The 23,794-nt window shown below is 41.3% G+C and overlaps 1 protein-coding gene across 1 annotated transcript in view; it reads left to right on the forward strand.

The window, feature by feature from the left end:
• Positions 1–23,794, forward strand: part of il1rapl1a (interleukin 1 receptor accessory protein-like 1a) — a 199,399-nt gene that overhangs the window by 159,794 nt on the left and 15,811 nt on the right. Inside the window, 1 exon segment of the mRNA XM_034213792.1 lies at positions 21,405–21,537. Within this exon segment, the coding sequence (XP_034069683.1) occupies positions 21,405–21,537 (133 nt within the window).

Genomic DNA, 23,794 nt, shown 5'->3' on the forward strand with positions numbered 1-23,794 from the left:
ATCTGTAGGTAAACACACACACTCGCACACATGCTAATACACACACAAATCAAACAGCCGGTTTCTCTTAGGAAATCATTGCAATAATTAACGTCCTAGTGCGTTCCCTCGTTACCTTCTGATTGGCTGAAAGTCGTGCTAAGAAGCGGCTCCGCTCAGTTCCCACAGGTATTTTTGCCGGAACAAAATTATCCCAACGCTTTGCCGGCACCGGGGGACATCATCAGCCGGTGTTAGTGTGTAAACATTTCTGTTTTCCCCCGCGCCCTGTCCCAGTGTCTCCAGCCCACAAGTCATTTGTCAGCCTTGATTTAGATTTATCAACACTTACCCTCCTGCGGCTGGTGCTCCATATGCACCCACACTCAGAAGGCCTGGATTCACCGGACACGCTCTCGGTGGGCTGGCTTTAGGGGATGTGTGATGGATTTGAAAACTAAAATTGAAACAGGGGAGATGACAAGGAAGGAGAGAGAAGTGAAGGGAGAAGTGTTGGACGAAAATAAAAAATAAAGAGGCGGAGGAGGGGTAGCCAGACTTCTTTGTATGTCGAGGCTGAAGTGGCGTGTTGAGATTTGAGGGTCAGGTTAAAGACCAGAGGGTGAGAGCTAGGAATGGGTGCTGGAGGAGCGATAAGAGGCAGAGGTGTAGGGGTTTAGAGGGGTGGGCATCCCTTTGTGCTATAGAAATGCAGAGGGCTGAAATGTATGTGTGTGGGGAGGGATGTGCTGGAAAGGCAAGGAAAGGGCAGGTAGGTGATGATAACAAATAAATAGGCCAGGGGGTTTGGAGTGATGTTCGAAAAGATAAGCCTGAGCTTTGGTTGGTTGAAATAGCGAGATAGCTATCAGGGAAAAAAGGTGAGCTGCAAAGTGGAGGGGCGACATATCTGGAGGATAAAGAAACAGATAGAGAGGGTCTCTGTGTTCAGGAAGTGAAGATATGTGATCTCTTGCATGGAGAAAGGAGATGAAAGAGAAATAGTAAATGAATTCCTTAGATCTACTATTCTCAAGGCGAGGTATGAGCGTAAAGCCAGAGGTCTGTGTAAAGCTCCAGAGGGTGTGCAAAAAGAAAAAAAATCACAATTTCTGCATAAAATTATAACATTTAGGTACGAACGGCATGAGAAAGTCTTGTTGCTATTAAACTGTAAATTAGTATAATGTACCTTCATGTTTTTAAATTAGGGCATGAATATCTTTCGGTCTAAATTAATGTAGTTTGAATATGAAACTGTATTTCTCTCTCCCTATTGTTACTAATGTAGGGATTTGAAACCAAAACCTAAGCAATGACATGCTTTCAAAGCATTAATCATTTCAATCTCACAGTTATTAGCATGTGTGCTTTATTTAAGCTATTTTAATTATAGTCGGAACATGCATGGATGATCTTTCAGAAACATATTGCTCCACAATGACATTCACGCCCGAGCTTCCCACTGCAAACACCGTCCTTTTGTTCCACTGCTGCTGCATGATTTTAAAATGCTGCTTCTCATTATACTGTGAATCACTGAAGCTCAGAAACACAATGCATCTCTGACCTCGTGTTACAACATCGACTCTTCTATTGTCACTAGCTAACAACACTTTCAATAAAAGGTGAGGACAGAAGTTGGCCTTGGAAAGTTTGTGTGAGAACTGCAAACTGTGAAAACAGAATTGGACAACACATTCACTGCTAGTGACTGTAAATAAGAAAACAACGGTAAGAAAGGATTCTTAGTGAAATAAATAAACAGTCAAATAAGAAGTTTAAAACACTGATAATTACCATAAGACAGGGGTCAGCAACCTTTACTATCAAAAGAGCCATTTTGCCACCAAAATAACATTTGTATAGAGCTCTAAACATATTTGACAACTCAGCTTATGAAGTTTATTTTGTGTAAATATAGTGAACCTAGATACCCGTAAAGCAGTGCTTCTCAAAGTGTGGTCCGCGGACCACTGGTGGTCCGTGAGCGCCCCGTAGTGGTCCGTGAGTATATTGGTAACATTTCACATTTGAAATAAATAAATACATTTAAGTTTTCCGCACTCTCGCGGGAATATCTCCGCAATGGAACGAGCTTAAGTTTCTTTCTATTGCATGATAAAGCCCAGGGCAACACCTCCGTCACACATGTTGCCACTTGTTTGTACCATTTTCAGGCGATTTGTCATCTGTTCTAGAAAAACGATGTGTTTTGGGATATTTGTGGAGTTAGGTGGTCCGCGAGTGTTTTTTTATTGGTTAAGTGGTCCTTGGTATGAAAAAGTTTGAGAAACACTGCCGTAAAGGTAAGCGTAGTATTCGGTAAAAGCCAAGGAGTCTCTACGCCCAGAATCAAACTCTTTAACCCGAAAGCCCTGGGGTCCAAAACGTATGCCTCCCCCGCAAGGCGCCAGGACATAGATGTAGAAGGATGTGACACATATTAGCTGAGCAAATATTGATACTATTTGTATGTCACAGTATCACCTTAACACAATTATCCACTGTGCAACAAAAAAACTGTTATTTATTTCCACGTTATTTTGTGTCAAAGCTACAGGGAGCCACTGCAGAGGGGCTCAGGAGCAGCAGGTGGCATACCACAGCCCTAAGAAGTACAATACAATAATACATGTATTAAATACATACTCGTATAACAATTAAGCCAACAATAGCTTAACAGAGAGCTTAAAGTGATGCACCCTTACAGCGAATGAGAGCTAAAGATCCGACAATATACTGATTTGATTTTGCTTCCTTTGGTTTTATCTCCATAGCAACAGCAGCTGAGACTGTGGGGAAAAAACGTAATTTTTCAGAAATGAAATTATAAAAAACTGACATCGTTTGAAAAAGAAAACCTGAAGACTTCCTGTATTCCTTGGTTCCTGATCAAGCGTGTGATATATAGATTATTAAAACCACACGTTGCCCCTTCTGACCCACATCTTCAGTCGGATCACCACTGATAACACTTATGTAATGAGCTTATAACCTTTAAACCCATTTGTTGTTTTCCAATTGCCCGAGTGTAAACAGGGTCCATCAGTTTAATTGTTATGGATTTGTTGCTAGTAGCAACAGAATGGTCAACTAAAAATAACTGCCAATCATCAATTAGTTCTCGAAATGTGTTTTGTTATTTCTTATCTGTTTAATAGTTTCACCTTCTGTTGTTTTTGTTTCAGAGTCGTATTTTAAGTACTATTAATTGCTTTAGTTTGGAATCTTTTAAATGCTTTTTATTTTATTTTTGTTCATATTTTTATTTTGTTTCCTTTCCTGTCTCCTCAGCAGTGGAAGGACTCGTCATTTACTTTATCTGATTTTAGTGAATTTGAAATATATCATCAGATTCAAAATTCCCTCTTATTAATAACATATTGAGACCCATAGTCCCATAGGAAAGCACGTATTACTGTGATCATCATGTTCTTTGTTCAGTTCATTTAAACACCTTTCACAAAGCTCAACCTCACAGGCATCATTGTTTAGTTTGGAAATAGTAAGTTGTATTGGATTATAGGACTTCTCTGTTGACTTGGTCGACAGTGGAGTGTGTGAACAGGGTAGCAATAAAGTCCACTGCTATACGTGAGCTACTAGTGGATGGTGGTCACTGAGCTCTGGGTTTGATTGAATTAGTCTGGCGTCAGTTGATATTCTGGTCAGTGGGTCAGCGCCTGCAGCCAGGCCTCTCTCCGTTCGTTAAGATCATGTTCCACGTCAAGTGTTCAAATCACACCATTTAATTGGCCTCCTACCCCCTGGATAGGAGCCAATTACAGCACTCTATCTCCTTCTCTCTATCTCTATATCCCTACTATTCTTGTTCTCTTTATTTCTCCTTTACGTTGTCATTTTCCTCATCACAGGTATTGACATACTTTTGAATTTTTAATACATTTTCTCGGTGAGTGGCAATTTGGCCCCTGGCTCTCTAACTGCACTTCAAAGGCAGTGTTTTGAAATAAGACTCAGTGTTATTGAGGGAATTTTACATTCTCTTTGGTCTCAATTTGACCAAAAAGAAAATCCACAGCGGTGGGGGGAAGTTGTCCCTACACCCTCTGGCGTAAAAAAGAAAGGAGGGATGTGGAGCCTGGAGCGATGATGAGACGTGTGCGACAAACACTTTGTCAGAGAACAAGACACATTAGTTCCTAAATGTCTGAAGTGATTTACAGTGTGTCAGGGTGCAGACAGGTTAGAGAGGTGAGGATTCACAACGTGGTTGAGCTCGGGGGTGTTGAGGAATTGTATCTCTGCTGCCGTGATGTCAAACCGTTATGGGATGTGGACACTGCGGAGGTTTTTAGGAAGCAGCACTTGATGCGACGCTGATCCCTCAGTCGGTATGAAATTGCTAGAAAGATAAAGGAGCGCTTATTTAGTTCATCAACACATCCTCCCGTAATCCCCTGCGGTGCCTCTCATGGTATAATGGGCCTCAGTCTTCCGCTGCCTCGGACAGAGCGCCTATTATGTCATCAAAATGGGACGATTAGCAGAGGAAAGGGGAGATGAAAGCAAGGGCACCAACTACCTGCTCACAAAGGCTTTCATTTTTACCGGTAATTAAAGGCTGACATTTCCCTGATGGATCATCGGGGGCCACAGAACAACGGGGAGAAGAGGCGACGGAGAGGAGAAGAAGCAGGATTCTCCTCTGTTAAAAGCTCTCAGGCTTGTAATGGTAATTAAAGGCTTGTCTCTGGAGAAGGGACGATATTAGAACAGACTGAGGTGGAGGAGAGGGTGGTCCCCAACTCTTTCTTATTGTTTTCTTATTGCCCTTACTCGTGCCCCCACATATTCTGCCCAAACCCTCCAATGTGCTCTTCTACTGTACTTCTCACCCCTCCAATTCCCCCACCTCTCGCCGACCTGCACTTCTCCGCAATGCAGAGTAAAAAGTAATCAGTTCAGCCTATCGCCATTGTTCCACATCGGCTCACTGCTGTATGCAATGAACAAAAAGGCCACATCTTTACGTGCAGCAGCTGTTCTAAAAATGTTTCAACGAGCCGCTTGATAGAAACCAGAATGTTCCGCTTGTGTGCACCTGGTTTTGTTTTGGCTTGTCCCCCAATTAGAGTCGACACTCGATTGCTGCTTGCCCTCTGCACAAAGCCTCAGAGGTCCTGATGTGTTGCAGCACCTGTCTTTACTGTATTTTCTGGTCCTGACGGAGCATGCAGAGCTGCTCCTACCCAGCACAGCAAGGCGTCGTCATGGTAACCTGCTGGCAGCTAAAGAAAGGGGTAATGATGACAGACAGATTTGGACTTTTCTCAACCTAGCATCCCACTCCAGAAAGCAGTAAACACACCTGTGTGGTTCTTTGGAGATGCCCCCCCTGGATGGAGAAGAGGGATCAGATATCTTTAGCGACAGGGATTGAAATGAGTATTACATGAAATCTCTAGGGGATGTTGTCGATGCTAAATAAACATCGTTTTCTACGCTCATTTTATGCATCTCCCCCCAATTCATCTCAGTCTCCTGCCCTTCACTGGAACGTGTGCATATTTTTGAAAGTGTGCTCCTGTATGATTGTGAGGTGAATTTGAGGCTGCATGAAGTTTACATAACAGAGCATACAGAACATGTATGTACAGTATTATCATATGCCAGATGCACTCGGGGCTTTCTTCACAGTGATCCATGCATTTTTAACCGTGCAGATGCTACATTGAGCAGACACACAATAGTTTGAAATACATCTGAGTTTTATTGTACAAGGCCACATGTGTCTATTTATTGCTTGTCTTGTTCGCTTTCTTATCCTCCACGGTGCAGAAAAGGGTTACACAGTGCTATGTTCACTTTTCCACGCTTGTTTCACACCTTGTGGGGGAAGAATCCTGAGTGACAGGACTTGTATATCAGATATTCTCCTGCAGAGATATCCACGGGAAGTCTTCTCAAACACAATCTCTCTCTCCCTCAATCCATTTTTTCAGACACACACATATAAATATTTGAGCGCTTTCTGCTTGGCCATTTATTTAAAGCTTAAAATACTGAAACTAAAACAACAGTCGCTACAGAATACCTCTGTCTGGTGTGAAAGAAAGCATTGTGAATTAACTCTACTTTTAAGGATTTCCCCCCTCAGATAAAGGTTTGAATGGCATTATATGGATTGAAAAAAGTCATCTTTAAACTGATAAAATAATCAATACAAAACAGACCTTCAAAATAATATAACATCACATCCGTGTAGACAACATCGTCCTTGTTGAAAATACATGTCAAATGAAACTGTAGTTTGTTTGGTGCAAAAATCAATCTTAAACAATTGACAATACCTCATAATCTGATGACCCTATCAATGAATAGTTTGGTCAATTATTTTTAAAGGAAGCTCAATAATGGTGGCTTCAACATACTGTACAGATTGATGTACAGTATGTTGAGAGATTGTCACTCGGGAACTGTTATCACATTCGTCTGCTGCACTGTGAGTATGAGACGTGCACATATGGGCAAAAATATTTTCACATCACAACCAGTGTGGCAGCCAATCAGCACGGCCCAACAATCTGAGTGATTACACAACCACAAGAGAACACTTTCAATCTCCAGTGGACATACTGTATAATCAGAACACGCTTTAATAAATAAGTGGAAAATCCTTATTGGACTAAATTAAATTCAAAGCATGTTGTTTTTGCATTTCGCTAAGTGTGTGGATGGGAAACACGTAGCTGGTTCCCTTGGCAACCTCGGTAATGATTTTGGGTGAGGAAGTGATGGATTTTTAATTGTAGACTTATTTCAAATTACATTTGTTCAATGTGAACTGAGCAACCTTTATACATTTCAATGCATCCCGTGAGTCCCAACATCTACCACATTTTATGCTTCTTGGATATTATTCAGTCAAACTATAGTTTGTTTATTTCTGCAGAAATGTGATGTGCTAAGGGGCGGGGCATCTCCAAGTGGTTGACCAATCACAACAGAGCCAACCAGCTAACCAATCAGAGCAGACTGAGCTCTGGTTTTCATACAAAGGCTCTGCAGCACAGGCAGTATGAGAAAAATAAATACCTTTTTGAACATTAAAGCATAATTATGTCACAGTAGAGGCACAACATGCAAATAAGAACCTGAAAATGAGCATAACATGTCTTCTTTAAAGTAGCTGATGTTGTAGTATCAGCTCAAATGAATTAGGAAGCTCATGTGCAATGTGTGAGGAAACTAAATAAGATAAAATACCAACACCTCAGCTTTCTTGGTTCACGTGGGAACTCCAACTCACTCTGCCTCTCATCCCACCTGCACACAGCGAGAAAATCAAACAAATGTACAAAGTGCTCTTCAGGGTGAAGACAACAGCGATCGTGGGGTTGCTTCTTGTGCCAGACTTCGCCCTGCCTTGAAAATCGAGAACATTGGGCTGTTATGAAGACGTGTGTTATGAAACATCCCTCTGACTTATTCAGAAAAGCGGCCCCAGATTGTTGCGTATTCAAATAAAATATGGTGGTTGCTGTCACACACAAAGAAAATGTAAAATGTATCTGTGCTCCGAGCAATGGCATGAGAAAGACAACGGGCCTTTTCAATGCAGTCTATTCAGAACGATATGAGACAGAAAGACAAAATGACATTGACGTGTGGTGTGTGTGTGTGTGTGTGTGTGTGTGTGTGTGTGTGTGTGTGTGTGTGTGTGTGTGTGTGTGTGTGTGTGTGTGTGTGTGTGTGTGTGTGTGTGTGTGTGTGTGTGTGTGCGTGCATGGTTTTATTGTTTGGATGTTGTTCTGCCTGTCTGTTCATTCATCTTCCCATTCTGTCTGCGTATCTGTCAATCTCACTGTATGCATCTGTGCTGAATTTGGACAGCACCTGCAGAGTGTTTTCTGTGCAAGGGTTGTTTTCCTCTCTTCTGGCTTGGAAAGTATTGCTCTGTCTGAATCAGAGTGCCAGCTCTGTGAAGCCTAATTATCCCAAATACTGTGAAATCAGCTAAACATGCACCAAGGGTTGATGGAAATCAAATTCATGACCCTGCTGTAGCACACATCATTTTAGAGTCTCTCTAAATGGGATTCCCATTCTATGTCTCATTCCCTCATTCATTCGTATTGTACATTCATTCATTCATTGAGATGTACAATGAAGAAAACCAATGACTCTATTTTGTATGTATGTTTCTTTTTCAATAGTGTTGTTTTATATTACATTACATTACATTGCATTTAGCTGACGCTTTTATCCAAAGCGACTTACAATAAGTACAATATGGATTCTGGATTATATGGTTCAGCACGATGTGATTATATCCTTATGTGACATCAACCTAAAAAGTCTGGCTCCGTCCAAAAAACACAATCTTCACCTGTGGACCTCAAGAATGAACACCTTAAATCAATTATGTACTGCCTTGATAAAAACAAGTGTGCATTTCCTGCCTGCTAACTATACAGTGTGACTCCAGGAAGTCACTGTGCCCGAAAATCAAGTTACATACGATCTGTAATAGCGAACTTTGGAGGTGCTGGTCGATTTAGTTTACCTTTGGACAGAGCAGGGTTAACTGTTGAATAAAGTTATTTTTCAAATTCATGAGGTTTAATAGCCAGTACAAGAATACATTTGCCTGGAAACAAGACACATTTGTAAGCTGATTTTTCTGCTTTGGTCGGATTTCCAGAAGCCAAAACAACAAATAGCTGATGTAGAACTTTCCGTTAAACAAATTGGACTGTTCATTCTCCCAAAAGAAGAATGAGCTAATACATTTGAATCTATTCTTGACACAAAATGTGTATCGGACATGATTTGGTCAATTGTTTTTAAATAAACAACTATTAAAACCCATTGATAACCCATAGAATTTAAAAAGCATTAGGAGGTTCCAGACAAATTTGAATTGTGTACCCATTTTGTCTTAAAATATGAAAACTCTTATTTCAGATTTTCTCAGAGGCCAATGAAAGAAGCCTACTCTGAGAAAGGTGTTTTTGAAGGCCTTAAGTGCAGAGGCTAGATTACAATGGTGATGGGAATTTGAGTTTCTATGCAATTGTATGAGGGGCCGTACAGGCCGTAATTCATACTGGTCCTCTCACACACATACATTCTCCTTTTACATACATATATTTTCACTCTTAAATACATACATTCTCCTTTTACATACATATATTTTCACTCTTAAATACATACATTCTCCTTTTACATACATACATTTTCACTCTTACATACATACATTCTCCTTTTACATACATATATTTTCACTCTTAAATACATACATTCTCCTTTTACATACATATATTTTCACTCTTACATACATACATTCTCCTTTTACATACATATATTTTATAATATATGCATGTCTGAAGAGAATATATGTATGCAAGAGAAGAATGTATGTATGTGTGAAGACAATATATGTATGTGAGAGAAGAATGTATGTATGTGTGAGAGAAAGTATAGTGGAAACGGAAGGAGTATGGTTGAAACGGAAGGCAGGTCATTCTTGCGCTGTGATTGGCTCAGAAGGTCGAGCGGGGCGGGCTCATGTTCAGAACTTCTGATTCAAATCAACATGATGGAGGGAGAGGGTTAGGGTTAGATGACTCCGTGTATCTACGGACCACTTGTTTTTCTTTATTAAACAAGTAAACGGAAGAGTGTCTGCGAGGCGTTTTTGATTTTTGTTTTTTACCTTACTAAATGGTCTAATGGTCATTGTAGCGGGGGGGGGGGGGCGCGATACTCGCGGAAGTGATTTCAAAACAAAAGCACTCGTTGCTTGGAACGTTGAACATAATTATAAACAAGGGGAAACAAGGTGAATTTAGCGATCACAACGAAAACGGCCAAGACACACATTGAGCCCAGAAAATGAATGTTATTAAGGCTGTAAATATAATAAGCATGCGTCTAAAATGGACAACATTGTTAGGAGATTTAAACTATACAGCGATTCTGCACTGAGGTCACTCAGCCGTCTCTCGCGTTTGTCTTTTCAAATCAGCTGCTCTTCATATTTTACAAATATTTTTTACTGAAAGTTCTTAATAAAACTGACACTGTTGGACTCGAGGGGAGAAGAATACATGGACAACATTGTTAGGAGATTTAAACTATACAGAGAGCCGTTTTTTTCAAATCAGTAGCTCTTCATTTTCTTTTTACAAATATATTTTACCACAAGTTCTTCATAAAACTGACACTGTTGGACTCGGTACTAGTTTGACTGCTACTAACAATACATTGAAGTACTTTTACTGTGTACTTTGTGAGAAATACTCTGTCAAAGTCCCCTCCATATAGCACATAATCTAATGCATCAGTCCGTCCCAGGCGGGAGTTTATAAACCAAAGAGTAACCGCCCTTACGGTGTTACCGTTTAACTGGTTACACCGGGGAACTCGTTACGTTACATTAACGGTAGGAATGGGGCGTGTACTTTGAGGAGCCATTGTCGAATAACCAGGAAATACACATTTCGATCGCTTCTTTTGTTGTTTACATTTATCTTTTGGTATATTTGGCTCCATAGGAACACTTTGATGCACATTCAGTGTGTGTGAGGTTGTGGTTGCGATGCCGATATCCGGACGCGTACAGCGAGGACTACAAAATGACAATGACTGGGGATGTCTGTTCAAAACATTGCAAACGTGAATAAATCATTTCAAGTATTTGTCTCCGACTTTCATTTGTACATTGTTGTTAATGTGATGTTTAGTAGCTTTGATAGCTGTCCATACCTCCAGACAGCCTAAAAGTAAGACACAAGTTGTTTACTCACAGCCCGAATGCAGCATCGAGATCCGTGGCCAGCTGTGATCCTCTCCGATGAACTTGTGACAGGACTTCTTTAGCTATTCTCCAGCGAGCAAGGTTTTTATTAAATACCTCCATCCCTCTCATCACAACAAGACTCTACACTGTGCAGAAAAAAAACAACATAAATGAAAATAACCTTGCTGGATAGCTTAGAATGAAACAAACGAACTATCTTCCATGGCTGATACTGATGTCACAGTAACGGCTAAACCACAGACAAGTCCAGCGGGGACAAGTTGAATCCATATAATGAAATTGTTATTTTATATATATACATATATATATATATATATACATGCTATATATATTTATTTCTATCCTACATTGTCTAGGCAATATAAACCGGCGGAAGTGTCACAACTTTCTTGGTTTGTGATTATAGAGAGAGAGAGATAGCGACAGAGACATAGATAGAGATACTGTAGAGATAGACAGAGAAAGATCGGGTGTGTGTGTGTGTGTGTGTGTGTGTGTGGTGTGTGTGTGTGTGTGTGTGTGGGAGAGAATAGCTGTAGGGCTAACCAAGAGGGGATGGATTCAGGAGTTGTTAAACAACTGATGGATTTTATGATCCACGATATTTATGCTGATGGCTTGAAAAAAAGAAAATTGTTGACAATTATCCTTTATTATCTTGTATGAATATATCTGGTATATTGCTCATTTTCCATAAAAGAAAAACATTTATTTGAGTTTGATGCATACAAATACTGTAGATGATGATTGTTGAAAATGCACTTTTCGACCAGTTGGTTGAGGCTCATAAAAACAAAACTGTGTAGACAGTAAAAAAATAAGTAGTTTGTGTCCCATTTGATAAAAAAATGCAAACTAATACTTTTTCCATAGATTTTTTCTTGGTCTGCCAATTAAAGGGTTAAGCCTATATGTTTAAGCAAGTATGTCTGCCTTCCCCGTCTTGCACCATAGGACCCACTGATATAAAATGCTTAACTGCCTAAGTTGCAACTATGCACTTTTTGGTGGGCTAAGCGCAAGCTTCACATATTTTTGGCTACATTTAAAGTGCCAAATGTAAGTTTAGATATTATGCAATGCAACGTTTTTCTTGGCCTACATCAGTGTTATAGAAGGAAAGACAACAGTGATAGTTATGTTTCAGAATAACATTTATTGGAAATTGTTGGAAAAATATCACTTTTCACCAGTTTGAGCTTCAACCTCAAGATCCATGTGTCTGTGATCCTCTCCAGAATGGAAGTAGTCATCACATACAGAGCATCAACTAGTTCCTAAACAGTGTCCTTCACATGCTGATATCCAAGAGAGGGAGTTACACAGTCACAAGATGGAGGAATAGAAAGCAGTATTCAATGTTTACTTCAGATTAGCTCCACGTCAGAAATGAGCATGCTTGATGTCAAGCTATCCAGCAAGGTTATTTTCATTTATGTTGTTTTTTTTCTGCACAGTGTAGAGTCTTGTTGTGATGAGAGGAATGGAGGTATTTAATAAAAACCTTGCTCGCTGGAGAATAGCTAAAGAAGTCCTGTCACAAGTTAATCGGAGAGGATCACAGCTGGCCACGGATCTCGATGCTGCATTCGGGCTGTGAGTAAACAACTTGTGTCTTACTTTTAGGCTGTCTGGAGGTATGGACAGCTATCAAAGCTACTAAACATCACATTAACAACGATGTACAAATGAAAGTCGGCGACAAATACATATTTGAAATGATTTATTCACGTTGGCAATGTTTTGAACAGACATCCCCAGTCATTGTCATTTTGTAGTCCTCGCTGTACGCGTCCGGATATCGGCATCGCAACCACAACCTCACACACTGGTACTGAAAGTGCATCAAAGTGTTCCTATGGAGCCAAATATACCAAAAGATAAATGTAAACAACAAAAGAAGCGATCGAAATGTGTATTTCCTGGTTATTCGACAATGGCTCCTCAAAGTACACGCCCCATTCCTACCGTTAACGTAACGTAACGAGTTCCCCGGTGTAACCAGTTAAACGGTAACAGCGGCACGCTCTGATAAGTAAAGCGAACGCACCCGCAAGGACACCTGGCCAGGGATGTGACAGTTTCAGGGGTTGACAAAATGTTCCTTAAAACCCCTAATGCTTGCTGCAATCTACGCGATTCATCTCCTTCCATCATGTTGATTTGAAATCAGAAGTTCTGAACATGAGCCCGCCCCGCTCGACCTTCTGAGCCAATCACAGCGCAAGAATGACCTGCCTTCCGTTTCAACCATACTCCTTCCGTTTCCACTATACTTTCTCTCTCACATACATACATTCTTCTCTCACATACATATATTGTCTTCACACATACATACATTCTTCTCTTGCATACATATATTCTCTTCAGACATGCATATTATAAAATATATATATGTAAAAGGAGAATGTATGTATGTAAGAGTGAAAATATATGTATGTAAAAGGAGAATGTATGTATGTAAGAGTGAAAATATATGTATGTAAAAGGAGAATGTATGTGCGTGAGAGGACCAGTATGAATTATGGCCTGTACGGCCCCTCATAAAATTTAGACTCCCCTGTGCATCCTACTTTTAAGATGTATCCTAACAAATGATCCTATCCTCCTCTCCAAGTATTCAGTATGTGGCTAGTTCAGGACCAGAGTTGCACTCAGTGTGGAAGTTGGTAAAACTCCTAAAAGACGCTGGGCAGGAATAAGAGAAAGGGTGGATCTTAAGTCTAATTGTCCTGTCCTTCACTGCAAACATAGCTTGCTACAACCCGCTGCTGCAGATACACGCTTTACAACATCAGGAGGATGCGTCCCCAGCTGACCCAGAAAGCCACGCAGGTTCTGGTCCAGGCTCTCGTCATCTCACGCCTAGACTACTGCAACTCCCTCCTGGCTGGTCTACCTGCATGTGCCATCCGACCTCTGCAGCTCATCCAGAATGCAGCGGCTCGTCTGGTCTTCAACCTACCTAAATTCTCCCACACCACTCCGCTCCTCCGCTCCCTTCACTGGCTTCCAGTAACTGCTAGAATCCACTTCAAGACAATGGTACTTGCGTACCATGCTGCGAATGGATCTGGCCCTTCCTACATCCAGGACATGGTTAAACCGTACACCCCAGCACGTGCACTCCGCTCTGCATCAACCAAATGGCTCGCTGCACCCTCGCTGCGAAGGGGACCCAAGTTCCCATCAGCAAAAACACGTGGGTTTGCTATCCTGGCTCCAAAATGGTGGAATGAGCTCCCCATTGACATCAGGACAGCAGATAGCTTGCACACCTTCCGGCGCAGACTAAAAACTCATCTCTTTCGACTCCACTTCGAGCGATAGAACTATTAACAAAGCACTTATATACTGATAAAGGACTGGCTTATCTAAAGCCAGTTGAGTAGCACTTGAAATGTTTTGGCTCTATGAAACCTGATGTACTTATATGATTCTGTTTTCTTCAAGTTTGTATTTTGTTGGTCGAACGCACTTATTGTAAGTCGCTTTGGATAAAAGCGTCAGCTAAATGCAATGTAATGTAATGTTATTTCCATCAGGCGCCGTGACCAACTCTCAGGCGCGTGGAGGATGTCAATCACTCCGATTACATGGATTTGTTCCACACCCACGTATGCGTGAAGGCAGAAACAACACAAAGACGTGCACACACACTCATGGAAACACTTAATCACGCTCTTGTGCTGTGCAAGGCGCACATTCAGGCAGCGGGGGATCTTTTTCACACCACATCTTGCCAAGTCTTGAAATGGCACATTTATTTGTGAACTTCTAAAAATGACACGGTGATGGACTCGAATTTTTGGGTTTTGACCAAAAGAGTGGTCGCACATTATCCTCAGAGAGAGGGCCAAGGAGATACCTATCAATGTAAATGTAAAACTATATTGCTGGCAGTCTGTGAAATCATATTATGCAAAGGCTTGTTTTGCTAACAGTGTATTCTTCTTCTTATCGTGTCCACAAGGCAGTCAGTTACAGGGTTAGATGTGGTTCAGCCACAGCTGAACACATTGCTGTCCCTTCTCATTAAACTCTGCCAAGTCCGATGTTGTGCAGGGTTGCTCCAGCAGGGGGCATATCAGGAGATGTTGCATGGTTTGTGGTTCAATGCCGCAGTCACACACAACGTCCCCGTCATTTAGGTATCCCCATTTGGCGAGAGTGGCTTTTGCACGTCCAACACCAGATCTTATTCTGTTTAGGCATTTCCACACTGCGTAGTTGGTGTCTGCTCCAGGGGGCAGTGCCTCGCTCGCCTTTAGCTCCATTGTTGTTGCTGATGGAAGATTGTCAAGTCTTTCTTCCCACCGAGTGACTCTTTCACTGCTTATGCTCAGTGTTCCGAGGGGTGGGACGCTCTTCAGGAAACTTTTCCTGGATTTAAGGCGGCTTTTGGCTGGCACATGGCCAAAGAGAGGATGTCTTTGGTCAGTAGACTGTTGGCGCTCTTTCTTGCTTGCTGCATTTCATCGTATCTCTGGTGGGGCTATGCCTGCCAGGATGTACAGACGGTCTGTAGAGGCAGCTCGTTCCCATACTGGGCAGGCATACTCGGCAGCTGAGTAGCAGAGGGCTAGTGCGGTTGACTTCAGAGTCTGTGGGTTTGCACCCCAGGTCGTGCCGGTGAGCTTGCGGATAATGTTATTCCTCGCACTCACTTTGCACTTGATCTTCTCAGTGTGGGTCTTAAAAGAGAGGCATCTGTCCAGGGTTACCCCTAGGTAGACTGGGTGCTCACAGTGTTCAAGGGAGGTTCCTGACCAGCTGACCTTCAGTTGGCGCAACAGTGTATTGAAGGCATGTTTTCCACATTTGTTTTCTTTCTATTGTTAATGAGGATGTCCAAATATATATTTGTAGCAAGGATTATCATGACAAAACCACCATGAGGATAGCAAAACAACTACATTTAGGTAATATCCATTAATATATCCTTTGTATGTAAAACAACAAATACTATTTCATATATAAACTTTAACATGTATTCTTTGGTTGCAATCCTACAAATATATATATTTTTAAAAGGTGGCTCATTGTGATATGTTTCTCTCTAACAGTAACATATCGTCAGTGTTGGATTAAATCTCTGTTGAGGCTGTACAAAGGCGTGAAATTAAATGCACGATGCAGAGACAAACAAAGTATCAAAATAAAGTGTTTTAATGTAATCAGGTAACAACACACTGAATACATAAAGTAACAAAACAAACACTCAATAAACTGTCTAACCTATACTATCAAAAAACTACTTACTTAATCTAACTCTATGGACGATAACTATAAGGACAATGACAAAATATCTTAACGCTGGAATGCTTGGAACACACAAGACAATCTGGCAACGAGACAGGGGAAGACGAGAACTATATATACTAGACAGACAACACCAGGTGAAGACAATTTAGACAATCACAACAGTGGGAAAACAGACAAGGCAGGAAACGTACTTTAGACACATGAGGGTAGACAAGACTATCAAAATAAAACAGGAACCTATCTAAACACATAACATGAAACCTAAACTAGGGAAGAATCTTTAGCAGAGCCGTCTACGCACAACAATCTCCCTAACCCTCCAAATGCTTAACAGCTTAACAATTAGTAGTGTCATACAGTATGCACGCAGATTAAATGGTTGAATTACTTTTGGACGCAGCGAGTGTAGCATTCGCACTGGAAACATCACAGTGACTGTAAAGGGTGTTTTATAAACAGTTTGACATTTAGTTGTGTTGTTGTTTCATGGAGTATTGTGCTGACTACAGAAAGTGTTATTTGAGTTTTCACCTGGCCCTTTTTGGTGGATATACTGTAGGCTTGTCAAGAGGATGATGCGTTCAGAAAATAACTACTGTTTAGAAGAAAAAAGCCAAGAAACTTGTAATGTTCCCATTATTTTAGAGTAGCTAGCAAATTAAAGAATTGTACTATTACATTTTATGAAAACATGTAACTATTACTGCAGCCTCCAACATAAGTGATCCTAACAGGGTGAAGCAAGCCTCACTCTTATGTGAATATAATGCTGGAGCACATCTTTCTCTTTTGGTTTTTGTTCTCTTAAAAGCCTCTCCGAAGCCCGGGGTCATAATTTAACTTTCCTCTACCTCCGTCATCCTCTTATGTGAAACGTACTTTTTTTCTAAATTAATTGGTAAGCCCTTTAATCACCCAGGTTTTTAAAGGTGTATGTGTTTCTTCTTTTATGGTGCCCAAGGTGGTCATGGATGCACACACACACGTTCACATCATTAGCACTGATTGCAGCCTGGTCTGGGGTCTGTCTGTGTGCCCATACCCATTTAGAAATAATAACATCTTGGTAATAATTAACCCTCAAGATCAGTTAAAGTCAACACACACCCTTCTTGTGATATACCAAGGGTTACAATCTGCTCTGGCATAATAATGGATCATAATAACGACACTGCTGGTGGGTTTGACAGCAGGAGAGAACAGATTTAAAAAGCTGCTTCTCCTCCTCTTTAACTTGATAGTGTGCAAATGATTCACCTCATTGTTTCAGTCCTGGTTAATAGTCTTCCCACCATCTGCTCAAACTTCAAGTGGCTTGACATCCTAGTTGTTTGCTGGCTCAGAGGCTAATGACAGAGCCATGCCAGATATTAATCAGGGCTAATATTTGTCCTCTTTTTGTGAACAGCATTGCAAACACATTTTAACCCTTCCTCCTCGTCAACTTAAACTGGAGCTGTAGACGCATGATGTATATAATGTATAGGTATTACATTAAAGAGGACATCATATGCTCATTTTCAGGTTCATATTAGTATTCTGTGTCTCTACTGTGAAATGCTTCCATGCCGAAATGTTCAACAAGGTCTTTATTGTTCTCATACTGCCTGTGCTGCACTGTCTGAAACCAGAGCCCCGTCTGCTCTGATTGGTTATTCGGCCGGCTCTGTTGTGATTGGTCAACTGCTTAGAGATGTCCCGCCCCTTAGCAAATCACGTACAATGTGTTGGGGGGGTATATAATAGGGCCTTTGTAAATTACCTCTGTGTTATTCAAATTGAATGTTTTTGGAGTAATAAAAAGAAAGGATGTTCATAGAGCTGTACAAATGTTTAGTGTAGGCGGATGACGTGGTGACCGTGGAAACCATGAATAATAAATTCAGCCTTGCTGCACATTTTATTTTATTTCTGTTAACCCTGACAAAACATCTTGAATTACTTGGTATTTGTTATGTGAACAGTGGAAAGGAAGAATTTGGCCCTGGTAACTTGCAGTTTGGCAAAACAACTTTAAATCAAGGTTTATTTGTAGTTACTCTGGAGCCGAAAACCGTTTCGTTACATAGTACCTGTACTACGTAGTGACAATAAGTTGAATCTTCTTCTTCTTCTTCAATGTAACAGTAACTTTCTCTATTAAAGACCCCTTGTCTACAGTATGTTGGTTGGAAATCTCCTTCATTCTTCATCGCTTTATTCCAAGAATAGGATTTCAATCTTAACATTTGAGCCAACGCTTAAGTCTGTAGAGGGCTTAGAGAAATAGATATTTAAACATCTACAGATCAATGACAAGAGTAAACTCCATTTGATGATGAAGATTGTTTTATGTGAAAGAAATCTCCAAAACGGCTACTAATGCACCTCTGTGTTAAAAATAATACTTGTAAATCTTATTAGATTATCTTATCAGAGCTACAAATCTAAAATGACTTGCACGGTAGTTGATAAACAGTAAACCTATTATAAAACAAAGTGTTTGAGCCTCACCTGTGTGTAAAAATGGCCATTCTTGCGTTGTAATGTGTTCGTTTTGTGCTTAAAATAAGAAAATAAATATGTGTGTGCCACTCTAGTTTAACTAATCCTTTTAGGGGAGACACATTTTTTCAAATGATGGCAACAGTCTTGTAACCAGCTTTCATACTGAATCCGTGACCATGATGGTGATAATGCAGGTGAATCAAGCCCACTGGTGTTTGTAGAAAAAGTAAGAAAAGTGGCTGTGAGTGAGTTTGGGGGAGTGCTGCACTTGGATTAGAATAAAACAGCATGAGTCCTTCAACAATTTCCTGTGATTCCCAGGGAGCTCAGTGGAGACTTCCTCTGCATGCAGCGGCTCCCGACAGCATGACATTCTTAGTTTGCAATTGATCTGTGGGGTAAACTAACAGCATGATGGGATTTACAAACAGATCAAAAAGGGAAATGCTGAATCAATCTCACACAAAGAGACACGCAGATGTACAATATGTACTTTGCACAGTGTAGTTATTTGTAATGTCCGCTACACATATGATTAAGTGTGACTTTGCAGTTGAATACCGCTGCCCCTTAACCTTTGTATGTGTGTAATCACACGCAGGAGGTTACTATTTTGTAGGTACCGAGTGTAGCCTTTGTTGAGCGCGGCTGTGCACAAATACCAAGCAGAGAGTGGCTGTTGAACTTTGAAAATGTCAGCCACTGCTCTTGAAGACAATGGCGTCGGTGCATTCCTGTGCATCCTCCTTTGCTGCACGCCTTAAAACTTTCCTTGTGCGGCGAGTGACCTACTGAAATCTTTTGAAGCTGTTGGGTTGGGCAGATGGAGCACAGAAGATGCATGCCCTTAGTTCAAACAAATACAACAAAGAAGCGTGCCTGTTTTGCTCTGATACATATGTCCACTGGTCACAGCTAGAGCATCTGAGAGAAAGGAGTTCTGGGAGGTGAATAAGGCTCAACATCATCTTCAAAAGGAAATGTTCAATGCAATAGAACAGTCTTGCAATGAATACTTGTCATGACAATATTAGAGAGGATTTGACTCAAACATAGGTATATTTAGGGGCTGTAAATTGCCTTGTATCCCCTGCAGTAGACTGTGGGGAGCTGTCCATGGCGCTGTCACATGCTAAGAAGGATTAATGAATACATGCCCCATACCAGTAGCGTTTACTTTGCACTCCTGTACATAAATCCTGCTGTGAAACAGGGAAAAGCATCTCCTTCACCTCCATCCCTGCCATGCCTTTGCTCCCGGTGTTTACTCCAATCACATGCCTCGCAGCCAGACACAGCGTCAGCTCCCCAGAGGAGAGTGCTGCATGATGAGCCTCCCTCATGTGTGCGTTGTTTACATGTTGATGTGCGGTGCCCTGAGAGGCAGCCGCATGTGATTGCTGCACCGCAGGCCTTCTGAGAATTCCACTTCAGAGGAATGCAAAGCAAAACGCTAAGCAGCCTAATACATGCAGAGTTCATGGACACTGAAGGTCGTGTCTCTATGCAACCTGTAATCAGCTCCCATCAGTGTTACATACCACATTACCACCAGCTCATTCATTTCCTTTATAGAGGCCTTGTTGTGCTTTTCGGGGTTTGGCCTTTCTTGTTATATAGGTTTTTTTGTCAATGGTCTGCAAAAGCTCAAATCCTAAAGTTTCCTCCAGTGGGAGTTTCTCTCCCCCCTGCCGGAAACGCCTCCATTGGACTACTTTGTTTACTTCTGTAACATAGTGACATCACTACGTAACACTTGTGCTTCTATTGCCTAGCGATCCAACACATTGTACAGTACACGATAGGTTAAGGGGCCAAACATCATAAAACTGTTTGTTGACTAATCACAAAAAAGCCGTCCAGCTAACCAATCAGAGCAGACTGGGCTCTGGTTTCAGACAGAGGGTGAAAAGAGGTGCTGCAGCACAGGCAGTATGAGAAAAATAAAGAGCTTTTTGAACATTAAAGCGTGGAGACATGTCACAGTAGAGGCAATACATACTGATAGGAACCTGAAAGTGAGCACAATATGTCTCAAACCATAAAAAGTAAAGAGAAACTTTTCTGGATTTGGGGCATAAGGTGTCTCTTTCTTCCATCTGGATGCTTGCCCTCCCTGTTGAACCCAACAGATAATCCATCAATTTACAGAAGAAGGCCCTGTCTTTTTTCCCAGTAACAATCATTTCCACATATCATCTCTCAGCAAACTGCAGTTGTTGACTCCTGACCTTTCTTCATACTCAGCAGCAGCTCTAAATAAAATAACATTATTCTCAGCCTCCTCTCACTTATTTTTGCTTTCTTTCCTCTGATGCACACAGAGTGCATGGAGGAGGGTTGGGAAGCTCTTGAGTGCCCTCGTGTGTTCATTAATGTTTACTTTCAGATTAGTATACCTTACTGTGTTTGTGTACTAGTGACGTGAGCAAATCAAAACATTTCAAGTTGTTCTTGACTTGTTGAATACAAGACATCTTGTTCTAATCACAGCTGCACAGTCCCCATGGTTTTTGCAAGGATATTTACGTGTGTGTGTGTGTGTGTGTGTGTGTGTGTGTGTGTGTGTGTGTGTGTGTGTGTGTGTGTGTGTGTGTGTGTGTGTGTGTGTGTGTGTGTGTGTGTGTGTGTGTGTGTGTGTGTGTGTGTGTGTGTGTGTGTGTGTGTGTGTGTGTGAGAGAGAGCTATAAATGTGATTGATACACACATTACAAAGGATTGTGAATGCCACATTTCACCAACAGAATGTCTCTGTTGATGTCTCTCACTTTGAAGGTGCAGATATGATATGGTTCAATCTTTTTTGGTTCGTACGCATGAAACACACCCCTTTTTAAAAAGCCATCAAGCATGACAGCCTATCATCTCCTTGTCTTCGCAGGAAATGCTCTGAACCTGACCTGCCGGGCGTTTTTCGGCTACAGCGGGGACGTCAGCCCGCTCATCTACTGGATGAAGGGAGAGAAGTTTATAGAGGACTTGGACGAAGAGAGGATCCAGGAAAGCGACAGCAAGTGAGCTGGAATTGATTTCACATGACATGACGCTAATGAGGAATTAATAGCAGATGTAGTGACATTCACTGGAAAATATTAAAACAGGATACCAATGGTTTTGCATGTTTTAGTCCATTAACTCCAAATTGCGTACACTAAACCAACCATTTTCCAGAGATTGATGTGCTGCCTACTAAGCACCCGCTGGCTTCCATTTGTTTAGCTGTTGTACAATCGTGCAGGTACTTAAAGCTTGTTTGAATTATTATTATTCCTTCATTTCTGACACTTTTTATTATATTTGATTAAATGATGTTGTCGTGGAAATGCAATAGCAAGCAATTGAAAACAGGATAACTTATAATATGCCATATTGTGCTCAGTAACAATGGAACTGCTTACATCATGCACAAAGCAGGTTTATCCTCTAATATACATAGATAACACATTATAACACACATCCCTGACATGGGAAACTCATATTTCAGCAACAGAAGTAATACTATTTATTAAGTGCTGTTTAAAGTGCTTTTATCTCAAACATTTCCGTGACACAAAACAATGAATGGTTATCATTACAACATACTTCAGTTTTGGCACCAAGGCTATTGTACTGCAGTTTAATATTGATTATTTGTCCCATGCCTCAATGCATTTACCAGCTATGCTGTCTAAATTCAAGCCATGAGACCAAAGAAAACCTGCAAACCTGTACATTGAGAAAAGAAAGCCTTTATTTTTTCTTTCATTATAAAGTGTATTGTTCTGCAGCTGACTCGATTCAGGGTCGTTTGAGCGTCCTTCTGTGCGAAAACAAAGAGACCAGTCCTTGTTTGCAGCTGCATCACAAGTTCTGACAGTAATATGACAATGAATGCAGGTGGTGAATTGTGTGTTATGATGGATTATTTAACGCACGCTAGTTTCAAGTCACTGTTGAATGGTAGCAGATATAGTTCTGTCATTTTAAGTTATTGGCTTTATTTGATTTATGTTCTGTCATAGCTGATGGTGTGGCTCTCTCACGATTTTCCAAATAAAATTATATTTTATTATGCATTCAATTTGTTAAAAAAATAATATTGTATTCAATTGTTAGTTAAATCAATAATTCATCTTATTAAATATTTAAAAACATGTAATAAAGAAAGTCATCAATATGACATTCAGTTAGACATTGTCTTGCCAGTTTTGAAGTTGCTTGTCTCCCAGTATTGCAGAGTTAACTTTCCACTAAAAAAGAGAAGGGCATCTGGACTTGTTACAGTCAATCTGGGAAGTATCCATGTCAATTCTATTGTATATTTCTCAAATTGAAATTGAACCAATTGTCCAACAATTAATTTCCATGGCAAGATTGTTTAAGAACGAGAACGAGAGAACGAGATCGCGGATACAAGCGGCCGAGATGGGTTTTCTCCGCAGGGTGGCTGGTGTCTCCCTTAGGGATAAGGTGAGAAGTTCGGTCATCAGGGAGGGACTCGGAGTTGAGCCGCTCCTCCTTCGCGTCGAAAGGAGCCAGTTGAGGTGGTTCGGGCACCTAGTTAGGATGCCACCTGGGCGCCTCCCTAGGGAGGTGTTCCAGGCACGTCCAGCTGGGAAGAGACCAAGGGGTAGACCTAGGACCAGGTGGAGGGATTATATCTCTTCGCTGGCCTGGGAGCGCCTTGGGATCCCCCAGTCAGAGCTGGTTGATGTCGCCAGGGAAAAGAAAGTTTGGGGCTCTCTGCTGGAACTGCTACCCCCGCGACCCGACCACGGATAAGCGGGAGAAGATGTTTATCCGCTGCAGAACAGGATGCATCCTCACTTTTTTCTACTCACCACAATATTGTACAAGTCCAGCTTGTGCACACATAGTGTTTTCTAACATTTTGAAAGGATTAATGCGCTAAATGTTAAGCTTGTCTTAAAAGAGCAGCTTCTCTAACGTGCCCTCTCTTGCTGTCTCCTTTCGATGTAACATTGTAAAATATGCAGAGCAAGCCTCACTTTCACAGCCGTAAGATATTTAAAACAAGCCCATTTCCATGTTCCTCCCTCCTAGTGGTGTAACACATTTAAACAAGTCCATTCTCCGGTCCATGTGCGTGTTTCCCATTAGGGCTGTTTGGAAAGGCTGCAGCTCTGGGGAGACAGCCCTGTCAGATGGTTAACAACCGCCATTTTTCACACCGCCGCCACTGTCGCTATCTCCCTCGCTGCATCCACCTATAGCGGCATGCAGATGAGCCACAGGGAGTAGGAGGGGAGCGGAGGGAGAGCAGACGGAATA

The sequence above is a fragment of the Gymnodraco acuticeps genome, unplaced genomic scaffold (genome assembly GCF_902827175.1).
Source record: "Gymnodraco acuticeps unplaced genomic scaffold, fGymAcu1.1, whole genome shotgun sequence".
NCBI classification, from domain to species: domain Eukaryota; kingdom Metazoa; phylum Chordata; class Actinopteri; order Perciformes; family Bathydraconidae; genus Gymnodraco; species Gymnodraco acuticeps.